We start from the raw sequence: 22,551 nt of genomic DNA, 5'->3' as shown, positions 1-22,551 counted from the left end.
CGGGCCGCCGTCCGCCGTACCTGGTGGTGGTTGTAGGAGTTCCTCTGCTGCAGGAAGGCGGCAGCCGCCGCCTGGTGCTGCTGCTGGAGCTGCGGGCTGACGGGAGACCTCCGGCTCTGCGGCTGCTGCGGCGCCGCGGGCGGCGGGGGCTGCTGCTGAGGTAAATTCATGGCGGGCGGCGGCGGCGGGGGCACGGCGGCAGCCGAGAAGGGGCCGCCGAACCCGCTGCCGCCGCCGCCGCCGCCGCCGCCGCTCGCCGGCACGCTGAGTCCCGCGCAGCCGTGCGGGGACACGGGCGAGAAGCTCGGGAAGAAGGCCGGGTTCATGGACGACGGCAGCCCGGGGTAGAAGCCGTTCTCTGAATCGGGGCTGGGCGGCGGCATGGCGCTGAGCGAGCCGCCGCCGCCGCCGCCGCCGCCACCCGGGGTGGCGGCCGAAGAGCCGGGCTGCTGCGGCTGCGGCTGCGGCGGCTGCTGGGGCGGAGGCGGCTGCTGCTGCTGGGGCGGCGGCGGCTGTTGGGGTTGGGGCGGCGGCGGCGGCGAAGCGGTCTGCACCGACCAGGGGGTGCCGAAGCCGGGCAGTGGCGGCGGCGACGCGGAGCCGCCTCCCCCTCCGCCTCCGGGGGGCCCCCCGCCCCCGCCGCCGCCCGGGTGCGGAAGGTCCGGGCTCTGCAGGCTGCTGAAGGCGCCCGCGCCGAGCGCCCCGCCGGGCAGGAGGTTACTGGGACTGTTGAGCAGAGGGTGGTTGGGGGACTCCATGGAGCCCGGCGCGGGGTTCACCGGCGGCGTCGAGGGGGCCAAGCCCGCATTGGGGGGCTCGGTGGCGCTGCCCTCGCCCGCGGCCGGGGTCTTGCGAGGGCTGCCCGCGCCTCCGTGGCGGCGCCGCGGGGCTGCGGGCGGCGAGGGCTGGAGCTGCGGGAGCGGGGGCAGATCGGCCGGGAGCTGCCGCTGGGCGAAATCCTGCGGCGGGAGGTGCTGCGGGTGCGGTACGCTGAATTGCTGCTGCTGCTGTGGCTGCTGGCGCTGGGCGAGCTGCGCCGGCTGGAGGAGCGGGCCGGGCGGTGGCGGCGGCGGTGGCGGCGGACTGAACCGGCCGGGGCAGTGGAGCGGCGGCGGCGGCTTCGAGTCCGGAGGGTGGGGAAGGTGGGGAGGGCTGAACTCTTTCCTCTTCTGGCAGCTCAGCTGCTGCTGCTGCCGCTTACTGAAGTCCTGCGGGGAGGAGGTGCGGCAGCAGCAGCAGGAGGAGGCGGAGGAGGAGGAGGGGTGGTGCAGACTCGGTTTGAAGTCCTGGGAGGGGAGGAGGTGGGTCACACCCGCGTTCGTACCGCCGCCGGGGTGGTGGTTGGGGAGTTTCTCCGCGGCCGCCGCCCCCGAGAGCGGCCGCGCCGGCTGCTGTGTCAGCCCCAGCAGCAGCTCATCCTGCATGGTCTGCTGATGCGCCAGGAACGGGGAGGAAGAGGAAGCGGCAGCGGCTGAGCTGCCCGCGCCGCCGCAGCCCAGGATAGGAAAGGGGGAGGCGGCCTCCGAGATGCCGGTGACAGGCAACGGCGGCGGCGAGAGCGGGCCGAAGGGCGTGGCGGAGGACTGCGGGGCGGCGGCCGTGGCGGGCCCCACGGCGTAGGGACTGTACGTCCCGCTGCTGAATAGTGACCCAGGGCTGCTGCTTCGGAGCGGGGCGGTCTGCAACACCCCAAACCCGAAGTCCCTCATTTATCAGCCCGGCGGCAGCGGGAGGAGACGCACCCCGTCCGCTGCCCCGCCTAGGAAGCTGCCGAATCTGGGGCGGCACTGCCGTGGTGGAAAAAGGGGGAGTCAGTGAGAGGGACACCGTGACTGAGCCAGGGGCACCTACTTCGGCCCCTCCAGCCCTCGCGGCAATCACCGCCGCCTCCCGAGACCGGCTCGGGCACTGCCACCGCCGCTGCCGCCGCCGCCGCCCTCCCGGCTTAAGAACTCCGGAACGTGCGTCAGCGCCACCTCACAATCGCACCGCCCCCCGCGGTGCGTCCCGGCACGCGCGGGCGCGAGGCCGCCGCGCCCCCGCTGCCCCGCCCCCGCCCCGCCCCTCATTAATATGCAGACTTGGCCCGGGCGCGCTTGTTCTCCCAGGAGGGAGGGGGAGCGCGGGAGCGAGCGGCGTGTCTCCTCCGGCCCCTTCGGCATCTAGGGAAAAAGAGAGGTCTGTGGCGGCAGCGGGCAGCTGACTCCGGTCTAGGAGCCTGCCGCGCGCGCGCACTACGGCGAGCGCGCGCGGGCGGCGCCGACCGTTCCTGGGCAACGGCCCCTCCCGGCGCGGGTTCTGCGCAAAGGCTGCCCTGGGTCGCACGCGCTCCGTCCCACCCCCGTCGCCCTCGCGGCCCCGCCTCCTTCCTGTCACCCCGATCCCTCCCTCGGTCACATGAGACTTGGCCGCTGGTGCGCGAGCTCGTTGGGGCTGTGGTGCCCCGCGTGGGAAACTGAGGCGGGGAACCCGACTGGGATTGGCTTCCAGTCACCGCGGTCGCGTGAGGCCTACACTTTGCGAGCGCAGCGGGGACAGCGGCCCTTCCCGCCCTTCGGGCTCAGCCCGGTGGTCCTTAGACCAGCTAGGGCCTGTGGGCGCTGCCGGCCTTGCAGACCGCTGAGCGGCTCTCTCCACACCTCGTGCCCCACACGTCCCCTACTTGGAGCTCTCGTCGTCGCCCCAGAAAGCGCCTTCTCGGGCTTGTTTTTAGCTTCTCATGCGGCGTGCTGTTGGGACCTTCTGCAGCCGCTTGAACGTTATTTTCTGCAGGGCAAACATGAAGCCTGGCTGTACACCAAACGTTTTCACTTGGGCAATGAGGAGCAAAGTCCCAGGAACTCAACCGGGCTCCGTGTGGCTGTCTACACACATAAATGCCTATAATAGGTTAGGAGGCGAACTCCCATGGTAACCCTGGGCCAGTTCCAAGTCTTCGTATTTCATAAAAGCATTTCATGTGCCATCATCAGGACTGCTGTGTGTAGGACTTCAGCCCGCCATATTTGCTCGGACTCTCCCGTCTCTGCCTCCCCCCGCTAACCCCCCTAACAGGGAGACTCAAATTTAAGCATTTCCTAAGCTTTATGAGTTTTCAAGGGAGATTTCTCACATCAGGGAAAAAAGGAGGTTCTGACTCAGCAACAGACTTGTTGAGGCTTGCAAAATGGAAGGGGAGGGAGCTTTCCATGGTGGAGCTCCTGTTGGAAGCAATAAAAGAGGAACTAATCCTGTGTATTTCCTTTTCTAAAGAAGCATTTAACATAGAGAAAAAAAATTGTGCGAGGATCTAGATAAAGAATAACAGAATGATCCTGTTTTGCAATTTTAACTTTTTCTTGTCCCTTAGAGAAGTGAAACTATTGAAATAATCCCAGAATAGAGACCAACCCCAAAAGCAATAGATGGGATGTCCAGACTACTTGATTTTTAAAAAAATTTTTAGTTGAGATATAATTGACCTATAACAACATATTGGTTTTAGGTGTTCAACATAATGATTTGATATACCTATATGTTGAGAAGTAATTATCAAAATAAGTCTAGTTAACACCTGGATACCACCACACATAGTTACAATTTTTTTTCTTTTGAGACTCTACTTGATTGTGATCTACAACTGGACTAAGATTAAATAGTGTTCTAGATTATAAATGCACACTCCTACTGATGTAGGCAGAGTGTACATTTTCATGAGTTCTCATTCTCTATTCAATTTCTACTTTTGTTATTTCAGTGTTTCAAATTTACATAAATTGGAATAAGCAAGCTAGAAAGAGCATCATTGCAGAAGGAAAATATGTTTCATGTATTACCTTTATGTCTGATATATGAACTACATTATGTCTGTCTAAAGAACTACATTTGATACTGCCTTTACAATATGAGAAAGTATTCTTAAAAAACTCAAAACAGTTCAGAAATTAGTCAGGTGTATAGAAAACTGGTTTGAGTTAATAATCTCAAAACAATTTTTAATAATCAGGCAAAATATAGAACTGGAGAAGTACTTTTATTATTTTAAATTACAGTGTCTAGAAAATAACTTGAGCTCATTACAATTAAAAATACAAATGGCCATTTCCACAGTACCTATTGACATATTCTTAACTTTTATTCATTAATGTGTTTTACAGGGAAAAACTACTTCACAATTAAAGACTTTAAGATTGTCTTAAAAATGAACACATTTTTTTTTTCCTAAGTGAAGTTATATTTGGAATCATCTGCAGATCCAACAACAAATCTTGAAACAGGAAGAAAATGTAGGCATGAAAATTAGCTCAATCATCCACTAAAATTGCACTTAGTGTAATGTATGGAGGAAAGAGAGCATACATTTACAAGCCAAATGCTGCCACTCTGGGCTAAAGTTTGAATAAAAACAAGATTTCTTGGTGTTCTAAAACTTGTTTGTTTTGGGGGATTTAGAGATCTCCAAAACAGAGAAAAGCATCATGCTTAGTGTTATGTAATAAGGTCAAATTTCATTTTAAGTACACCGAATTCCAAAATCTACCTGTCAGTCCCCTGCTTACCACTTTAACACCTCAGAGGGTTGTGAGGACCTCATTTTTTTTTTTTTTTAAAGATTTTATGTATTCATCCGACAGACAGGCATCACAAGTAGGCAGAGAGGCAGGCAGAGAGAGGAAGGGAAGCAGGCTCCCTGATGAGCAGAGAGCCCAATGCCGGGATCGATCCCAGGACCCTGAGACCATGACCTGAGCCGAAGGCAGAGGCTTTAACCCAGAGCCACCCAGGTGCCCTTTTTTTTTTTTTTAAATAGAGAAGACAGTTACATCCTGAAATCTCTGTCTTTTAATTTGGTGAGCATGCCATCATTGAAAATATTCAAACGGAAAGGTTTCCTATTGTGGAGGTGGAGGTGAGTAAGAGGGGAGGGATTATGGTCCTCTAGCTGCTCCAATGCCAAAATCTTATGCGGCTATACTCTTTGTTGACCATATGATCACTCAGTCCCTGACCTTATTTGTCAGTCTCTTGTTCATTTCCTACCATTCTCCTGGGCCAATGTTTTAAAAAACATTTTCGCTACAACCTAGGACACACACATATACCTGTGCACCTGAAATAAAGCTTTAAGCAATTCTTACTTTTTATACATGCAATAACTCTATTTTTAAATTCTAGGTACTGTGTTAAATTACTAAATTGATCTCAAATCACTAAGTTGATTTTAAGTCCCATGATTAGGCCATGAGCTGAAATTTATTAACACAGTCCTGGAAGACTATTTCACACCTTCTTTTCTATCTCAAAGCCTCCTGACACCATCTCTCCTCCCCTCATTTTCATCTGACCTGGCTTCCTATTTCCCTGAGAAAATAGAAGCTGGTTTAGGAGAGCTTCCACAGGTCCTCAACTGTACCCTTTCCCAGTTTTTTTTTTTTTTTTTTTTTTTTATTTATTTCCAGCATAACAGTATTCATTATTTTTGCACCACACCCCGTGCTCCATGCAATCCGTGCCCTCTATAATACCCACCACCTGGTACCCCAACCTCCCACCCCCCGTCCCTTCAAAACCCTCAGATTGTTTTTCAGAGTCCATAGTCTCTCATGGTTCACCTCCCCTTCCAATTTCCCCCAACTCCCTTCTCCACTCTAAGTCCCCATGTCCTCCATGCTATTTGTTATGCTCCACAAGGAAGTGAAACCATATGATAATTGACTCTCTCTGCTTGACTTATTTCACTCAGCATACTCTCTTCCAGTCCCGTCCATGTTGCTACAAAAGTTGGGTATTCATCCTTTCTGATGGAGGCATAATACTCTATCCCCAGGGGTACAAACAAACTATGGAAAGAACCTAGTTGTCCATCAACAGATGAATGGATCAAGAAGATGTGGTATACTGTGCATTTGTTCTTACACACCTTCTTCCCTCCTTCTACACGGAGGGCCACCTAGACTCCACACTCTCATTTAAGGCTATCCCCTCCACTGATGCACCAGAGCCTTCCCACACCTGCTCAGGACATGGCTTCATAGACATCCCAGTCTCCTAGCTATCCCACATTTAACATGTCTAATATTGAACTCCCCCATCTTGGTAAATGGCACTCCATTGTTACAGTTGCTCAGGCCAAAATAAAAATAATGATAATAATAATAATAAGGTCACCCTTGATTTCTATTTTTCTTACAACATATTCAAACCATTATTGCATGTTAATTGTCCTACCTTTGTATTGTATCCAGAATCCAGCTACATCTCACCACACCCACCACAAGCCAAGCAGACCAGGCCAGGCCGACGTAATCTCTCTCTGGCTTGTTGCTCTCACCACCTAACTAGCTTCCCAGCCTCTGATCTTGTCTACCTACAACCTATTCACACAGCAGCCGAAAGGCTCCTTTCATTTTTTTAAAAATAATATATATATGTGTATATATAAAATTATATATATACATTTATGTTGTGTTAGCATACAGAACTTCATTAGTTTTTGATGTAGTGGTCCATGATTCATTGTTTATGTATATCACCCAGTGCTCCTTTCAATACGTACCCTCCTTAATACCTTTCAAAATGGAAGACAGATCATGTCAACTTCCCTGACTAAATACTTCTTTTCCTAGAATAACAGCCAAGACATTTTCAGTAACCAAATGGTTATTCATGATTGCCTCCTGCCTTTAGTAACCCCTCTTACCATTTCTACTCACAATAGAATCCTTATTTCTTTGACATACCAGGCCAACTCAGCCTCAGTCTTTGTCCTTGTGATTCTCACTGCCTGGAATACTTATCCCCTAAATACCAGCAGAGCTTGCTCTCATATTTTTCGTGTGTCTGTCTCATTTCTGCTCAAGCTCATTTCCCAGTGATATCTTCCCCAAGCACCATTATAAAATAGCAACTCCTTCCTTCACTCCAGCCTCCCTATTACTCGAAAATGGTTTGATCCCCCCCCACCCCAATCTGCCACTCTGTGTACTTACATTGTTTATCTGTCCTCCCTGTTAGATGGCAAATCCCATGAGGAAAGGTACATTGTCTTGTTCACTGCTGCATCTTCCACAGCTAGAACGATCCTGGCACACAATAGGCACCCAAGAGTTGTAAAATTGAATGTGCTGCTCCACAAATGAATAACAGCTTTAGAAAATAATAGCTCTAAGTATACTATAGTAACATGAGGGTCTTTATTTGTTGGCAAGTGTTACCCAAACACCACCCATGCTGCTAGGAATTATAAGCAAGGCAAGATAGTTCCAGGAATTGACAGGGTATGTGTGTGAGGACACACAGATAGGGCAGCTCAGGGGATAGATAAACCTGGACTCCAGGAGGCAAGACTTCTGTTTTAGGAGCCTAGAGGATTCCAGGCTTTAGAGACTGGGATTTTGAGGAAGGAGACTGAAACGCAAGGGTTCATCACAGGAACTTGAGCAAAACAGAATGGCCATGAGGCCTACATGATGCTGAGCTGTCAAGTTGCTGGTTGCCTACTGCTGCTCGGCCTGTAAATGGAAAAGGGTTAGTCTTCATTCGAGGCTCATTGGCCTGGCTTTGAGTTGTGGGAAAGGGTAGAAATTAAGACCCTTACTGACCTTTTCCAACTTCAAGTTGTTTTATTGACACATCCTCCAGAGTACCACTATCTTAATACTTCTGGATCTTTTTCTACTTTTCCACTCTTCCTTCATGCTGTTCTCTATTGCTTTCCTTCTTTTTACATATCCCTTACATGTTGTAGTTCCTTATGCTTATATTCCTGGTCCTCTTCTCTACTTCTGTATACTCTTTCTAGGTGACTTTATCCACTATCATGTTTTCAAATATCAGCTATATGCTAATGTCTAACCAATCTCTGTCTAGCCCATAGGCTGAATTCATATTTCCAGCTGCCTATTAGTCAGCTTAACCTGGATGTCCCTCAAACACATGAATTCAATATGTCCATACCAGAATTTATTTCCCCCCAGACCCACTCCTCTTCTTTTGCTCCTTATCTGGGTTGATTGTGTCATTATACAAGTTGCTCCAGCTGGAGACTTGAGTCATCCTCTTTCTCCTCTCTTACCCTCCAAAAACAATTGGTCACTGTACTCTGTCAGTTCTGTTGTAGAAATACTGCTCAAAAGTTGTCCCCTCAGTCCATTCCTCTACCTGTGCCTTAGCTCTCAATCTTTGCTCTATCCTGCCCTTGTGCAGAGCCTCTTAGCCAGGTTTCCTACCAGTTCCTCTTCTGAATCTCTTCCCTTTAAAGGTGTCAAAAAACAACTATAATCCCATCACACTTCTAGGTCAATAAGCACCTCCCTAGCTTCTACAGTATCACATCCAAACTTGCTAGTGAATAGGACCTTCAAAAGTTATTTGCAACTTGCCCTTTTGCCTTTATTACCTGTCACTCCTCATAGTACCCAATCCTCTGGATCAGACATGTCTTTTCATAGCTCAGTTCCTTTGCACATGATGTGTCTACTTTCTGGAATGCCTCTTACCTCTTTTCATCAAAACAGAGTTCCAGTGCCATAGGCTTTCTTGGCTCTCCCTGGACAGGGACTTAAACCCTCTTCTACATTCTCTGACAACATTGTCATAATTTTTTTTTTTTATTAGAACACTTGTCACATGGACAATGATTATCTATTCTCCTTGGCTATCTGCCCTTTTAGACTCTGAGTTGCTCTAGGTCACAGACTTTTCCTTATATATCTCTGCATACTTTTGCCTGCCATTTTACCTGAAACACAAGAGCTCAGTAAATGTTTGTGGATTAATGAATTGCCCAGTGAATGCTGTAGGAAGGAAAGATGAAAAGGAGAACAGAGAAAGAAGGAAAGAAGGGAAGGAGAGAAGAAAAAAGCAAAGGAGAAAAATGTCTCCAAAGCATACTTATAAGGAGATATACCATTCTCTAGAGATCATAATATTAGTGACTTATGTTTGCTTGAAGAAGAAAAAGAAAACAGATAATAACAACAAACAACAAAATTTCACTCCCCTTCCTATTGTTTTCTTTCTGAAAACACCATTCTGGCTGTTATGCTATCCAAGGATGAGTCTATTGACAAAGGAAAATATCTAGAATCTCCCTGCTGCTGATGTATAGACTCCAAACATAGAAGGTCTTTACGTTTTTTGACACACTTTGTGGCGCCTGAGACATTTGTCATCTAACTACAGTACTCCCACTTGGGAAAGGAGCCATCAAACCTCTGCAGTAAATCCTGCCACATGCTCATTGGCACACAGACTGACTTAATGGTTCTATCAATTCTCGACTTATATTTTTAGGTATAGTCACCTTGACTAGATTATAAATCATTGGAGGCAGTGGCTATACCTTGTATATTCCTTTCTTTTCCTAGTTCTTCTTGATTCATTTATGTACCCAGAAACTATTTATTGAGTGTCTGCTATGTGTCAGACACTGTACTAGACCCTGGGGATACAACCATGAGCAAAATCAAAGACATATGCACTATTCCATGGTATCACGGAGGCTGTTGATACAACTATGATAATTCCTGGCCCTAATTGTCTAGACAGAGTCATAAACAGTGAGATTCTAGGCCGAAACTGACCTACTAAATTGGAGTCCTACATGCTACAACATAGCCTTGCTGGACTGGTCATGGGTGGAGCCCCAGGATGAATATGGAATATTGAGCTAAGGCAAATTCAGCTGGAAGGCAGAAGAAATCACATGCTGAAACACACTGTAATCCTAGTTGGAAAAGATTTTTACTTTTTATCTCCTTACCTTGTCACAGTATACTTGGTGACTAGATAAAGCAAGTAATATTCCTATTTTAGAGTTGGAAAACCAAAGCCCAGAAATAAAGTAATTTGCTTCCTGTAGTTTGCAGAGCCTGGGCTTAAAGCCTCCATCTCCTCATTGCTCAGTTTGCTGCTCCATTAGCTGTCCCTTGGGCTGTCACCTGAGATATGCAACATGTCTGAGCCACAGGGACGGCCCTGAGAACAATGGTTGTTACTTCTACTAAAGGGTAAGTGATGGAAAGTGTAATGCTTTAAAAGTTTTCAGGAACACCTCGCTAAATGAATAACAATTGACAGTAGTGATCTCAGAATGAAAGCATTTTGTTTTCCAAATACATAGCCCACAAAAACTCAGAAATTCTTCTCAAATGTGCATACTAATTTTTCTCCTGTTAGAATAATAAGGCCTGGCAGTATATATTGGATATATTGCATTTGATTCTTTTCTTTCGTTCTGGAAAGCTAACTCCTTCACTTGAGAAATTATTCTCTGCAAAACAAAGTGGAGAAGCATTTTGACTAAATATTGAATATTTAAACTTTATGTAGATGAAGAATATTACATCTATCAAATTTGATCTTAATATTTTTAGAATCTTAGAAAGATTAAAAGTTTAAATTTTTTTGGCAACTCTGAATGTTTGGTAACAAAGAAAAATCATAAAGTTTATTTGGTACCAGGCATTATTACTTCCCTCTTTATACAAAGATTAAGTATAAAGGCAATGTCTAGATAAGATTCAAGGTAGATATTAGCCCAGGTAAGTGCTTCATCCTTACTGTTATCTATTCACTTTTACTCTGCTCCAGGTGGGACTGTAGGAGTTTATGTCATCTTATATCCAAAATTCATGTATACGTATAGGCCATTGTATTGAATTTGCAGAACATAACCCATAGCAAGAAGAAAAGTAGACCTCAATTTTCGATAGAAAATATGAAAATAAAAAATTTTAGAAAGTTTTCCTAAGTACATGAACCATATATATAAATACTAATGTTTTTTAAGCCCACAGTTGATCCATATTTCTCTCACTTCAGAAGACAGGGAAGAGGGATATGCTGGACACATAGGGGCTCTTGAGTCAGAGACCTGGCTTTCAGTCCCAACTCCCTCTGTCACTGTGTAACTTTAGCAGTACAGTTTTGGGGACATTAGTTTTCTCTTCTTTGTGAAAGTGAAGGGAGCAAAAACCATCATCTGCGAAGTGTGGGTTGTAAAGATGATTAGCAGTATTTTAAGCAGAGAGTCTTCTATAATGGTTGGCACAGAATAGTTTTTTTTTTTTTTAACGATTATTTATTTATTTATTTACTTGACAGACAGCGATCACAAGTAGGCAGAGAGGCAGGTAGAGAGAGAGAGAGGAGGAGGCAGGTAGAGAGAGAGGAGGAAGCAGGCTCCCTGCTGAGCAGAGAGCCCGATGCGGGGGCTCAATCCCAGGACCCTGGGATCATGACCTGAGCCAAAAGCAGAGGCTTTACCCACTGAGCCACCCAGGTATCCCCAGAATAGATGTTTAGATAAAGGAACAAAAACTTTTGGCTATTACATGCCATGCAACTTAAAGAAAAGAGTAGACTCAAAGGCCAGATAGAAGAACTCAGTGGTAGTCCTGGGGTGGGGGGTGTAACAAAAGCAAAACCAAAACAAAACAGAACAGTTATCCAAAACATGCACATAAATAATGGTAATGGCTTTATCCCTAAGGAAGACAATGGATGTAAACAGGGCATACTCTAGCTTAAGGACAGAACTGAATTTCAGTATCCACTCTGATACCTACAATTTAGAGTTTATTAACCCGGGCAGGTTAACCATTCTCAGTCTCACTTTTCTCCTCTGGTATGCAATACAGGGAGCTGTGCACCAAAGATACCCAATGCTTCTAAGAGCACTGGTCTTCAAAGATATATCTAGATCATCTTGGTCCCATAGATACATAATATGATCCCCAAATGCAAGCTGTATATGTAATGTGAAATTTTCTAGTAGCCACATCTAAAAAAAGAAAATGAGGCAGGTAAATTTAACTCGAGTAATATATTTTAACTCAACACATGCAAAATGTTATTAGTTCGTCATGTGATTGATATAGAAATAATAATTATTTTTTCTGGATCAATTGAGATGATTGTGGTCTCTGTGTTTTTTTTTTTTTTTCTGTAAATGTAATGTATTACGTTGATCTCCAGATGTTAGACCAATCTTGCATTTCTGAGAAAAATCCCTCTTGCTTATGCTATTAAATATATAAATCTGGATTTGGATTGCTGGTATTTTGTTGAGGACATTTGCATCTATATTCACAGAGGATATTGGTCTGTAGTTTTCTTGTGATGTCTTTGGTTTTAGTATCCAGGTAATATTGATTTCATAGAATTAGTTGCGAAATGTTCCTTCTTCTAATTTTTTGTAAGAGGAATATGTGAAGGATTGGTATTAATTCTTCTTAAAATCTATAGAATTCACCAGTAAAGCCATCCAGGCCCAGACTTCTTTGTGGGAAGTTTTAAAATTGCTAATTCAATCTCTTTGTTATAGGTATATTCAGATTTTTAATTTTTCTTACTTCTGTTTCAGTTGTTTGTGTCTATCTGGAAATGTATCCATTTCATCTAGGTTTAATGTGTTGGCACGCAATTGTCCATAATATTCCCTTACAATCTTTTTTATTTATCTGAGGTTGATTTCCAGATCCTCTCTTTTATTCCTGATTTTAGTAACTTGAGTTCTTTATTTTTTTCTTTGTCAGCCTAGCTAAAGATCACTTTGTTGATTTTTTTCAAAGAGCTAACTTTGGGTTTCATTGGTGTTCATTATTATTTCTATTCCCTGTTTTATTTTCTTGTTCTCTAAATCTTTATTATCTTCTTTCTGCTTGCTTTGGCTTTAGTTTATGCTTCTTTGGCTTACTATTGGATTGGATTACTGATTTGAGATACTTATTTTTTTATAAATACAAGCATTATAGCTCTTCCCTTCTGATTACTGCTTTAGTTGAGTCTCAAATTGTGGGATGTTGTGTTTGTTTTAATTTATCTCAAATTATTTTGTAACTTACCTCATGATTTCTTCTTTGATCTAGTTGCTGTTTAGATGCATTTTGTTTAATTTTTACGTATCTATGAATTCTCAAATTTCCTTTTGTTATTTTGACTTTAATTTCATTCTATTGTGGACAAAGAACATAATTTGTATGATTGCATGCTTTTAAATTTATTGAGATTTGTGTTATGGCTTCCTAACATAAAGTCCATCCTTGAGGATGTTCCACATGTACTTGAGAAAAAGATCTACTTTCATGTTGTTGACTGGAGTCTCCTATAGATATGTGTTATATTTAATTGGTTTATAGTGTTCAAGTTTTCTATTTCTTTGTTGATCTTGAACCAAGTTGTTCTATCCAGTACTGAAAGTGGGTTATTGAAGTTTCCAAATATCATTGTTGAGTTATCTATTTCTCCCTTTAATTTATGTATCTTATTTCATGTTTTGGAGGACTCTGTTGTTAGGTGCATTGTGTTTATAATTGTTTTGTATTCCTCATGGATTCTCTCTCTTATTACTACATTTTTTTTCTTTTTTTGGCTTCTAGGAACAAATTTTGTCTTTATTTTGTCTCTCTTTTGTATACCGGTTGCATGGTATATATTTTTCTTTTTACATCACACTTATTTGTATCTTTGAGTCTAGTGTGTCTCTCAGATAGCATGTAGTTGGATCAAGTTTGCTTTCTTCTACCATTCTCTGCCTTTCAACTGGAGAGAGACACATTCTTATTGGAAAAATGGTGCCATCATTATTTCATAATCTGTACACTCATTGCTCTATTACATATTGGTTAATGAGAACTAGCATATTGATTCATCTTTTACAATTTATGAACATGGATTATTTATATTAGATCTATATTATTTTAATCTTGACTACTTTTCATTACCTTACAGGATTCATTTTGTAATTTATTTCTCAATGTTTTTGTAATATTACAATGCTTATTAGCACATTTATTTGAACTAAAAAGATAAAGGCAGAATTTTTCTGAAAGAAAGTGTAATTTAGCTTATTGGTTTGCCAGTAAGATACATGATGGACAATTTTCATAAAATGAGCTAAATATGCAGCTCCACAGTTTTGATTTCATGTATATGTATAAAATCCAAGGAAAAAGTATAAGGGAAATGTGAGTTCAAAGAGAAAAAGGAAAGGTCTAAAATTTGCAAAAAAAACCTTAAATATATTTTTAATAGCTGGTCATGGGTATTAGCTTATTATAATATTCAAATTTCATTGGCTATATTTAAAATGATATAGTCATTATATTTAAATATATGCTAAAATGACATCCTTTGCAACAATGATAAAAATTGAACTTTGAACTTATGATAAAAATTTTTAGATGACTTGAAATGTACAAGACACTTACAACTATTCAAATATAGAGGATTTTTTAAATGTTCAAACTTTCTCTAGGTGATTCTTGAAAAATGTTCAGACTAGGCACAGAGAGCAAAGGTATTCCAAATTCATCATCTCTGGTTGCCTTATTTACTGCTATATTCCCAGAGCCAATCAGATCCCCATGATTGAATGAATGAGTGAATAAATGAATAAATGAATGAATGAATGAATGAATATCCTGAATAGTAACATTACACATTATATACTTTATGCTTTAAAGAAGGAGAGCCCTGGAGGTAGATTTTTCCTTATCTGGGTTAGGTAATTATTAGTTGGTAGGTAGAGAGAGCAGGGTCCTGATGGAAAATGGGGGAAAAAAATTTCATTCCTAACTTGAGAAAACAGACCTGAGTGACTAGCTTTACCCCTGTCAAGCCTCAGGAACCTGAGAGAAAGACTGAGACCAAGATTTAAGGGAGGCTAACAAAGTATTATGATCCATACATAGCAGTCACCTTGAATTCTTTAAGTATTTTATAAGCATCTACTTCTTGTCTGGCACTCTGCTGGACACTGGGCATGCAATGGTGAAGAAGACAGGGTACATGAGGAATACATTTAAATTAAGAAGTCTAATGAAATGGGATAAATGCTTTAAGAGGAAGAATATATTAAACTACTGCTATTTGACCACTTTTGACTTACCAAAACCTGCTAATTCGTTTGGTTGGATCTACAAGGAAGTATAAATCCTGATGAAAGAATAATAGATCTTGAGGGATTTACTAATCAGGGAAAGTGATAATGCAGTCAGTGGCATTTGGGCCGAACACTGAAGGATGAGAAAGAAGATGAGTGGATGAATGGATGGCAGATAGGACATTCAAAACAGCAGGATCAACAAGGGCAGAAGTGGAGAGGTATAGAGTGTACAGATGCGTTCTGGAAAGGTGCCTTGTATTTTTTTGTGTGTGTTGAGGTCTGAGAAATATGGAAAAAAGTAGAAAGGAGCCTGAGACTTATGTTAAAAGTCCTTTAGGCCTAAGAAGATACTGTTGGATTAGCAATAGGAAGCCACTGAAGATTTCCTAGAGGGATTATTGTGAACAGATACCAGCTTTAGAATAACTCAGGTGGCTGAATGGGGAGAGAGTTGGGGGAGGGGAGGTTGAGACTATAGGCACCAAGATGCTGAGGAAGCTCTGTAATAGTCAAGATGAGTATAGGTGTGTATAGGAGTCGTGAAGTGGGCCATAACATTTCTCTGATAAAATCATCATAGTTTGGTCAATGATGAGGTTGAAGGGTTAGTTGAAATAGGTATAGGGTCAGGTACGGGGGAAAGAAAGTAAGCTACATGGAGGTATCCTGCAGTGAGAGTGGAATTCTGGGCTAGGGGTTTTGACTCTGTTCATGCACTGTTGGTAGGTGAAGCCATGACAGTCAATGTAGTTATCAAGACACTCTGTCTTGGGAGAGTGGGGGGAAACTGAGTAAGAGCAAAAGGACAGAGCAGGGAGTTAGGAGTGAGTCTGTGCCCTAAGCTTTACCCCCCTTTCCTCCATCATAACACTTGTTTACTTGAGTGTCCACCCTTCGCAAGTCTGTGAAACCTCCAAGGTGGCATGTAGATCTTATTCATTCCTCAGCATCCTACAAGCTCACACACAGTCAAGGGGTAGCCACTTAAAAAAAATCCTTTCTGGATCATATCCAAACTTTTATGGAATGCTAAGTTCTAGGCATTGTTCTAAGTGCCATGCTGGTGCCCTTCCATTTCATATTTAACAAATGTGGGAACTTCTTCAAGGTCACAGTGAGTGGGAACCTGGATTTAAACTCAGGTCTAACACAAGAGGTCTAACACAAGAGGCCACCTGCACCTAACTCCCATGATATAGAATGAGTGGAATCAGAGTGACCTTTGTGTGTCACTTTTTAGCTTAGAATTGTCTACACAGCAATGCTTTCTAGAAAATTCTAACATCCTCAGAGTAACAGTTTGTGAGATGGAGGGAAAGCACAATATTTTATTGAGTAAATGATAGCTAAAGTTAACTGAATTCATGAGGAAACACAACAAGGAAATGGCAAAACCAAGCCAAACCCCTGTCTTCTGAGTTATACTTCATGTCCCGTTTCAGTCTTGCTCCTTGTGAGTCCAGTTGTTTCCCCTATCCCTCAAGAATGGAATGCCTCAGCAGATGTCCAGAGGAATCCGAAGAGAGGGGCTGTGGAAAAAAGCAAGAAAACTCTTGCTATTCCCTTGAGGGACTTAGGAACTTGGTTCTGGTAAGACTGTGAGATGTCTATGGGTCTAACTTGCTTGTGAATACTAGCATAGTCTCACTTTTATTAATAATCATGAATGTTCAAATTTAGGCACAACCCACATGTAAAAAAATTTGGTTTGTTGACTTTAAATGTAAATGAAGGATGATCTATTGTTATTTATTCACCCTTCTTGGGGACATAATCTGGAATCTGTCCATGGTGAAACATCAGGCATCCCTTGACAGTCTAAAAGCCCCACCCTCTTTAGAGCCTTCTGTGGTTCATTTATTAAGGAGGGTAAGTATGGCCTCTTAATAAGAGAATGGAAAGGCCTCTTAATAGGATACCAAATTTCTGTAAGCATTTGTTTAACCTAATCCCCTATGACACATCGACTCTTCTCTGATGGCTGGTCTCCTTAGATAGGGAAGACTCACAAAAAGATTTCAGAGGAACTGAAAATGAGATTGATAATAAGCTTTATACTTTTGTTCAGCTTAGTCCAGTTTAGAAAAAAAATGTCCTGGTGCATCTGACAGATATTGCTTTGTTTTTAATTTTATGAATCATAGGCAAGGTTGCTCTGCCATTTCTCTGCCATTATAGAAGATTGGCTAACTTGCCAAGTTTCACCATTGCCAATATAGACTCTGAAGCAACAAATACCTCAGAGGATTCAAAGATGAAAAATCTCCTGTTTTGTAAGTTATGTGTGGACATATTTATACAGAAACTGAAACTGTATCCTCTATGTAGCTAGTATATTTAATCCCATGACTTATAAAATAAGCAATGTTATGATAATTAAAATAGAGGAACCTACATTCTTCCTATTCAAGGAAGGGTGGAATGAAGAAAATGAATTCAGAGTTCTTGTCTATATGTTAACTAACATAATTTAACTGTTAACAACTTATAATATTAAATATTAACATTTACCTAGTATTCTTTTACATGCAAAGTACTATTCTAAACATTTAATCCACTTTACAACTCTATGGTAAAAATTCCATTATTGTCCTCATTTCGCACGTGAAAACTGAGGCAGAGAAGTGTTAAGCAGCTTGCCTCAAACCACAGAACTAATAGTAAAGTCAGAGTCTCAGAACTCCTACTCTTAATCTGCTGGGCTAAAATCGTTGTGAATCCAATGACTTTGTCCCTAGTGAACTGAAAAGACTTCTAAGAAGTGATGGGACTTTAGAAAATCTTTCAAAGATAGGAACAAATTTAGAAAAATGGAAAGCTAGAAAATTTACAGTGTTTGTAAGTAAACCCTCCCTTGTGTAGCTCTGAGGGATTCTTCTACTTACTCAGATAACTGAGTCTCATTGAAATCTGGAGCAAGGTCTCACTTTGCAGCAGAGTCACGATGGTGTCTCAAGTCTATGAGAAGCTGATGGCTTTTGTGCTGGGATAGTTTTCCTGTTGATCTTATTGAAATGGGAGCCATCGATTCCCATGAATGCATTCTTGCTCACTGATGGCACCCCTGAAACACTGTACAAATGGTTGTCATTCCTTCTTTCTTCCCTTCCTCCTTTCCATTCCTCTGAGTCAATGAAATTACTTAAAATAGTCAGGTTCTATGTCAAGGGCCAATAATTAAATAAATACATATGTAAATAGATAAGGCAAGGGCTCATGGCCTTTATGAAGACTCAAACATGGTTTTAAAAATGTCCATCTAAGGGGCACCCGGGTGGCTCAGTGGATCAAGCCTCTGCCTTCAAGTCAGGTCATGATCTCAGGGTAGTGGGATCGAACCCCAAATTGGGCTCTCTGGTCAGCTGGGAACCTGCTTCCCCCTCCCCCTCTGCTTGCCTCTCTGCCTAATTGTGATCTCTCTCTGTCAAATAAATAAATAAAATCTTTTTTAAAATGTCCATCTGGGAAAGAAAAGGGGTGCCTTGGTATCTTAGTCAGTTAAGTGTCTGACTCTTGATTTTGACTCAGATTGTGGTCTTAGGGTTGTGAGATTGAGCTCCACATAAGCTCTTCACTGGGTGCAGCGCCTGCTTAGGATTCTCTCTCACCCTCTGCCCCTCCCCCTCTCCTTTCTTTCTCTCTCTAAAAAAATGGCCATCTGTTCATGGTATGAGCAGGTCCAAAAGCAGAAATGGTTATTTCAAATTGGGACATTGGGAAAGACTTCATAGAAGAGTTTGTACTTGAACTAAGACTTAAAGATATGTAGCTTGGGGGTGGGGTGATCAGAACAGAATGAGAAAAGCACTCCAAGAAGAGGGATCAGCAAGAGCAGCAAAGGACTGAAGGAGTAAAACAGTAGGGCATGTTGGAGAGAAGGTTGCCTAAATGGGGGAAGGGTGTGAGGTGCAGCCGGTAAAACAAGGTTGGAGAAGCAGGCGAAGTTCACACAAGGAGAGACAAAGAGGCATTTCATCACTGAAAATTCGCTTCCAGGACCTAAACACCAACACAGTGCCTGTGCATAGTGATTTAAAAATTACCTGCATGTCATCATATAATATCTGAGCTTCAAGATTTCAGGAATACTGGATGCTTTTATGAACATTGTGATAGCTCCTAACTGGTCTGTCTCCTCAGTTCCACTCCTGCCATCTCATAACCCTTTCTTCTATGGTGTTTGTTGCATCCAGGTGCATCCTTTAGTTGCTTATGATCTTTCAGTGTTTTCCTTGCCTTGGCCAAAAGGTGCTGCATAATCCATGGTGAACTTGTACCACTCTCCCCCTCTCCCACATGCTCATCACCCTGGTCTTTCAGGTTCCCAAATACATCCTGATGTCCCCTGGCCCAGCAAACTCTTCTCCCAACTGCATGGCTGACTTGTCCTCTTTTATGTTTCATCTAAATGTGATTTCCTCATAGAGCTCTTCATGGACCATCTGCCCCAATGTACCTCTCTTCTCAGGCCATCCTTTATTTACTTAATAGCACTTATCACCAATCCATAAAATTAAATTAACTGCTTAATTTTATTATCTGTTTATTTCACAGAATGTAAGATCCATGATAGATTAATGCATGCCTTGTTTTGACTTATCCCTGGCTGGTTCCTTAGCACATAGAACAGAATATACTCTCTAAAGAACAGTTCTGTGTTAAATGAATGTAAAAATTATGAATCTTTGGTATGTAATTTAAAAAAATGATAATGATCTTTTCCTTCTTTTCCTAGAGAAGAGAAAAGGCTAGGGGGACCTGGGTGGCTCAGTTGGTTGAGCATCAGACTCTTGATTTCCGCTCAAGTTGTGATCTCAGGGTCCTGAGATTAAGCCCTGAGTTTGGCTTTGTGCTCAAAACAGAGTCTGCTTGAGATGCTCTTTCTCCCTCTCCCCCTCCTCGGGCTCATGTATGCCCTCCCTCTCTAAATAAATAAATAAAATATTTTAAAAAAGAGAAAAGACTAGATTAGTGGTTCTCCAACTCTATTAAAATTAAATTAAAATTTAAAAAATTTTAAAAAGGAGCCAGATCAGGTTGCCAAGACTTAACTATTAAGTAAGTCTACATATGAACAACATTTAAAAAAAAAAATACACTTTCACCCCTCTCTTCCTAGTTGCTGCCTCTGGAGGTGACAACCATCTCTTACTTGCATCATGGTCACCCTCAGACCTCCAGTGATGAGTAAGATCATTAAACCGAAGGCCAAGAAGTTTATCCAGCACCAGGCAGACTGATGTGTCAAAATTAAGAGCAACTGATGGAAGCCCAGAGGGTGTGCAGAAGATTCAAGGTCCAGATCTTGACGCCTAACACTGGTTACAGGAGCAACAAGAAAACAAAGCACATGCTGCCCAGTGGCTTCCAGAAGTTCCTAGTCCACAATGTAAAGGAGCTTGAAATGCTGCTAATGTGCAACAAATCTCTCTGTGCAGAGGTTGCTTTCAATGTCTCCTCCAGGGACCACAAAACCATTGTGGAAAGAGCAGCCTGGCTGACCATCAAAGTCAGTAATCCCAATGCCAAGCTATTCAGTGAAGAAAATGATTAGACAGCTTATGTACATGTAGTATTTGTGTTAATAAAACCATAAAACTAGCAATAATTGCACACTTGCTACGCCTATCATCATTTTACCAGACAAAGAGGTAGAGAGCTAAGGCATTCCAGTATGAGGGCTTTGAACAAAATCAATAAAATTGTTGGAGGAGAGTAACCAATAAATAATTTGAAGAATTTGGAAGGTTTAGACAATGGAGAGTTTCATGTGCTATGCAAAAAGATTCAGACTTAATAGTACAGGGGATGAGGAGCTCTATGGGATAAAAGAGCTATAAGCAGGCAAGATGCATGGTTCCATCTGTATGTAAAAATTATCATCTGTGGCCCCTGTAGGAAATAGCTTGGAGGGAAATGAGATACAAATCAGGGAATCAACTTAGAAAGTTGTTACAAAAACTCACAAACAAGGTGTTGGATCAGGGATGGCACTGAGGAAGAAAAGAAAGGAATGGGTTTTTGCTATTAACTCTTGGAATGATTTCTCTGAAACTTTAACAAAGTCTTGCTTCCAGTTTTGGCTTGTATCATCTACCTAGGGGCTTTCAAATAAATTTTTATATTATTTATTTGTTGGCCTCTAAGAGACCTTTTTTGATGACTATATATATATTTTTTAAATCACTAAACTATAGAGCTTTCATTGTGAGGATAAAAAGAATAAATGGATGTGAAAGCATTTTGCAAAGTATTACACAAATGGAAACTATTTTTATTCCCAGTAAGTCAATTTAGTTTACAAAGAGAAAAAAAATCACTTCCCTACATGTAAGCTCCCATAAGCAAACTCCCCAGGCAGAATGAATCACTCTTATAACCATAGCACTTTTTTGTACTTCTATCATAACACCTCCATTAATTATAAATTGTTTATGCATTGGTTTTTCCTTGTAGCATATAAATCCTTTAGAGGCAGAGAGAGAGTCTTATGAATCTTTGCAACCTGGTTTGTGGTAGACAGTAAGTGCTCAGTAAATGTTAATTGCATGCATGAATGAATGATTAGTTCCCAGGAAAGGATAAAGGCAGGTTGTAGGCAGCTGATGGGGACTTCAAAAGTAAAATAAATAATAGAGTAAATGTGTTAAAGTGAGAAGATTCAGGGTGATTTGTGATCATATATTTTATTTTAGTCTAGAAGATATACATAGATTTACTAAACTGCCAAAATATGGTATCAACTTGCTCTCAGTAAAGTTAAATATTTTGTAACACTGATAATTAAACATCCTTTTGCAGTATTGTATTCTTTACACATTCATTTAGCAAATTCTTTCCAGTGGCTGATAAGTATAGGACACTGTGCTATGGTTTATAAATAGTCATATTCCTGTCCTCATGAAGTTTGCTATCCAGTGGGGGAAAGAAGGGAAGACAACTGGCTCCAAACCATATTTTATAATAATTACCATTTATCATTTCTTATATTCATTACAACCTTATCAGGTAAGCATTATTATGCTCATTTTCCAAAAAGAACCTTAAGCTAAGAGAACTTTATTAATTTATCTGGGCTCACTGAACTAGGAAGGGACTGAACCATATTGACTGATCACAAGGAAAAGCGTCAAAGGTTATTTTTTCCTTTCAGAATCTAGATTTTCTGGCAGTCACTGAGATTAATTCAACAAATATTAATAGAATGCCAACAAGGACAGATGTTTAAAATGATAAGTTATAATGATAAAGTTCCCATCCTCATGGAGTTTTTGGTTTGGGGGAAGGGTTTAGAAAAATGAACATAATCATAAAGTGGGATTTTAACCAAGACTGACAGATCTTGTGGGGGGGGGGGATATGGTTCTCAGGAGCTAAGGAGTATTGTGGTGTGGTGTGAAAAGTGTCCTGGGCTTGGGGGTTAAAGGCTACTATTTAAGACCCCACTCTAATTCTCCTGCTTGGGGACTGAGGGTGAGACACTTAACATTCTGGGCCTTACTGTCTTTTTATTTTTTTCAAGATTTTTATTTGTTTATTTGACAGAGAGAGATCACAAATAGGCAGAGAGGCAGGCGGTGGGGGGTGGTGGGTGGCAGGGGAAGCAGGGTCCCTGCTGAGCAGAGATCCTGATGAGGGGCTCAATCCCAGGACCTGGGATCATGACCTGAGCCTAAGGCAGA

General features: G+C 42.4%; 1 protein-coding gene and 1 pseudogene across 8 annotated transcripts in view; one reads left to right on the top strand and one right to left on the bottom strand.

The window, feature by feature from the left end:
* Window positions 1–1,970, bottom strand: part of CPEB2 (cytoplasmic polyadenylation element binding protein 2) — a 71,017-nt gene extending 69,047 nt beyond the window's left edge. For 3 of the 8 annotated variants that reach the window (XM_032333868.1, XM_032333870.1, XM_032333864.1), the window contains exon 1: window positions 21–1,970. In XM_032333868.1, coding sequence (XP_032189759.1) covers window positions 21–1,709 — 1,689 coding nt within the window. In that variant the 5' untranslated portion in view covers window positions 1,710–1,970. The remainder of the gene's footprint in view (window positions 1–20) is intronic. The other 5 variants (XM_032333866.1, XM_032333869.1, XM_032333871.1 and 2 more) reach the window with 3 other exon arrangements.
* LOC116584895 lies at window positions 102–22,421 on the top strand (annotated as a pseudogene).
* The last annotated feature ends 130 nt before the right edge of the window (window positions 22,422–22,551 follow it).

Source organism: Mustela erminea, chromosome 2 (genome assembly GCF_009829155.1).
Source record: "Mustela erminea isolate mMusErm1 chromosome 2, mMusErm1.Pri, whole genome shotgun sequence".
In the NCBI taxonomy this organism is placed as follows: domain Eukaryota; kingdom Metazoa; phylum Chordata; class Mammalia; order Carnivora; family Mustelidae; genus Mustela; species Mustela erminea.
Note: the sequence above shows the minus strand (reverse complement) of the source record. Positions and strands in the feature narration are given on the sequence as shown.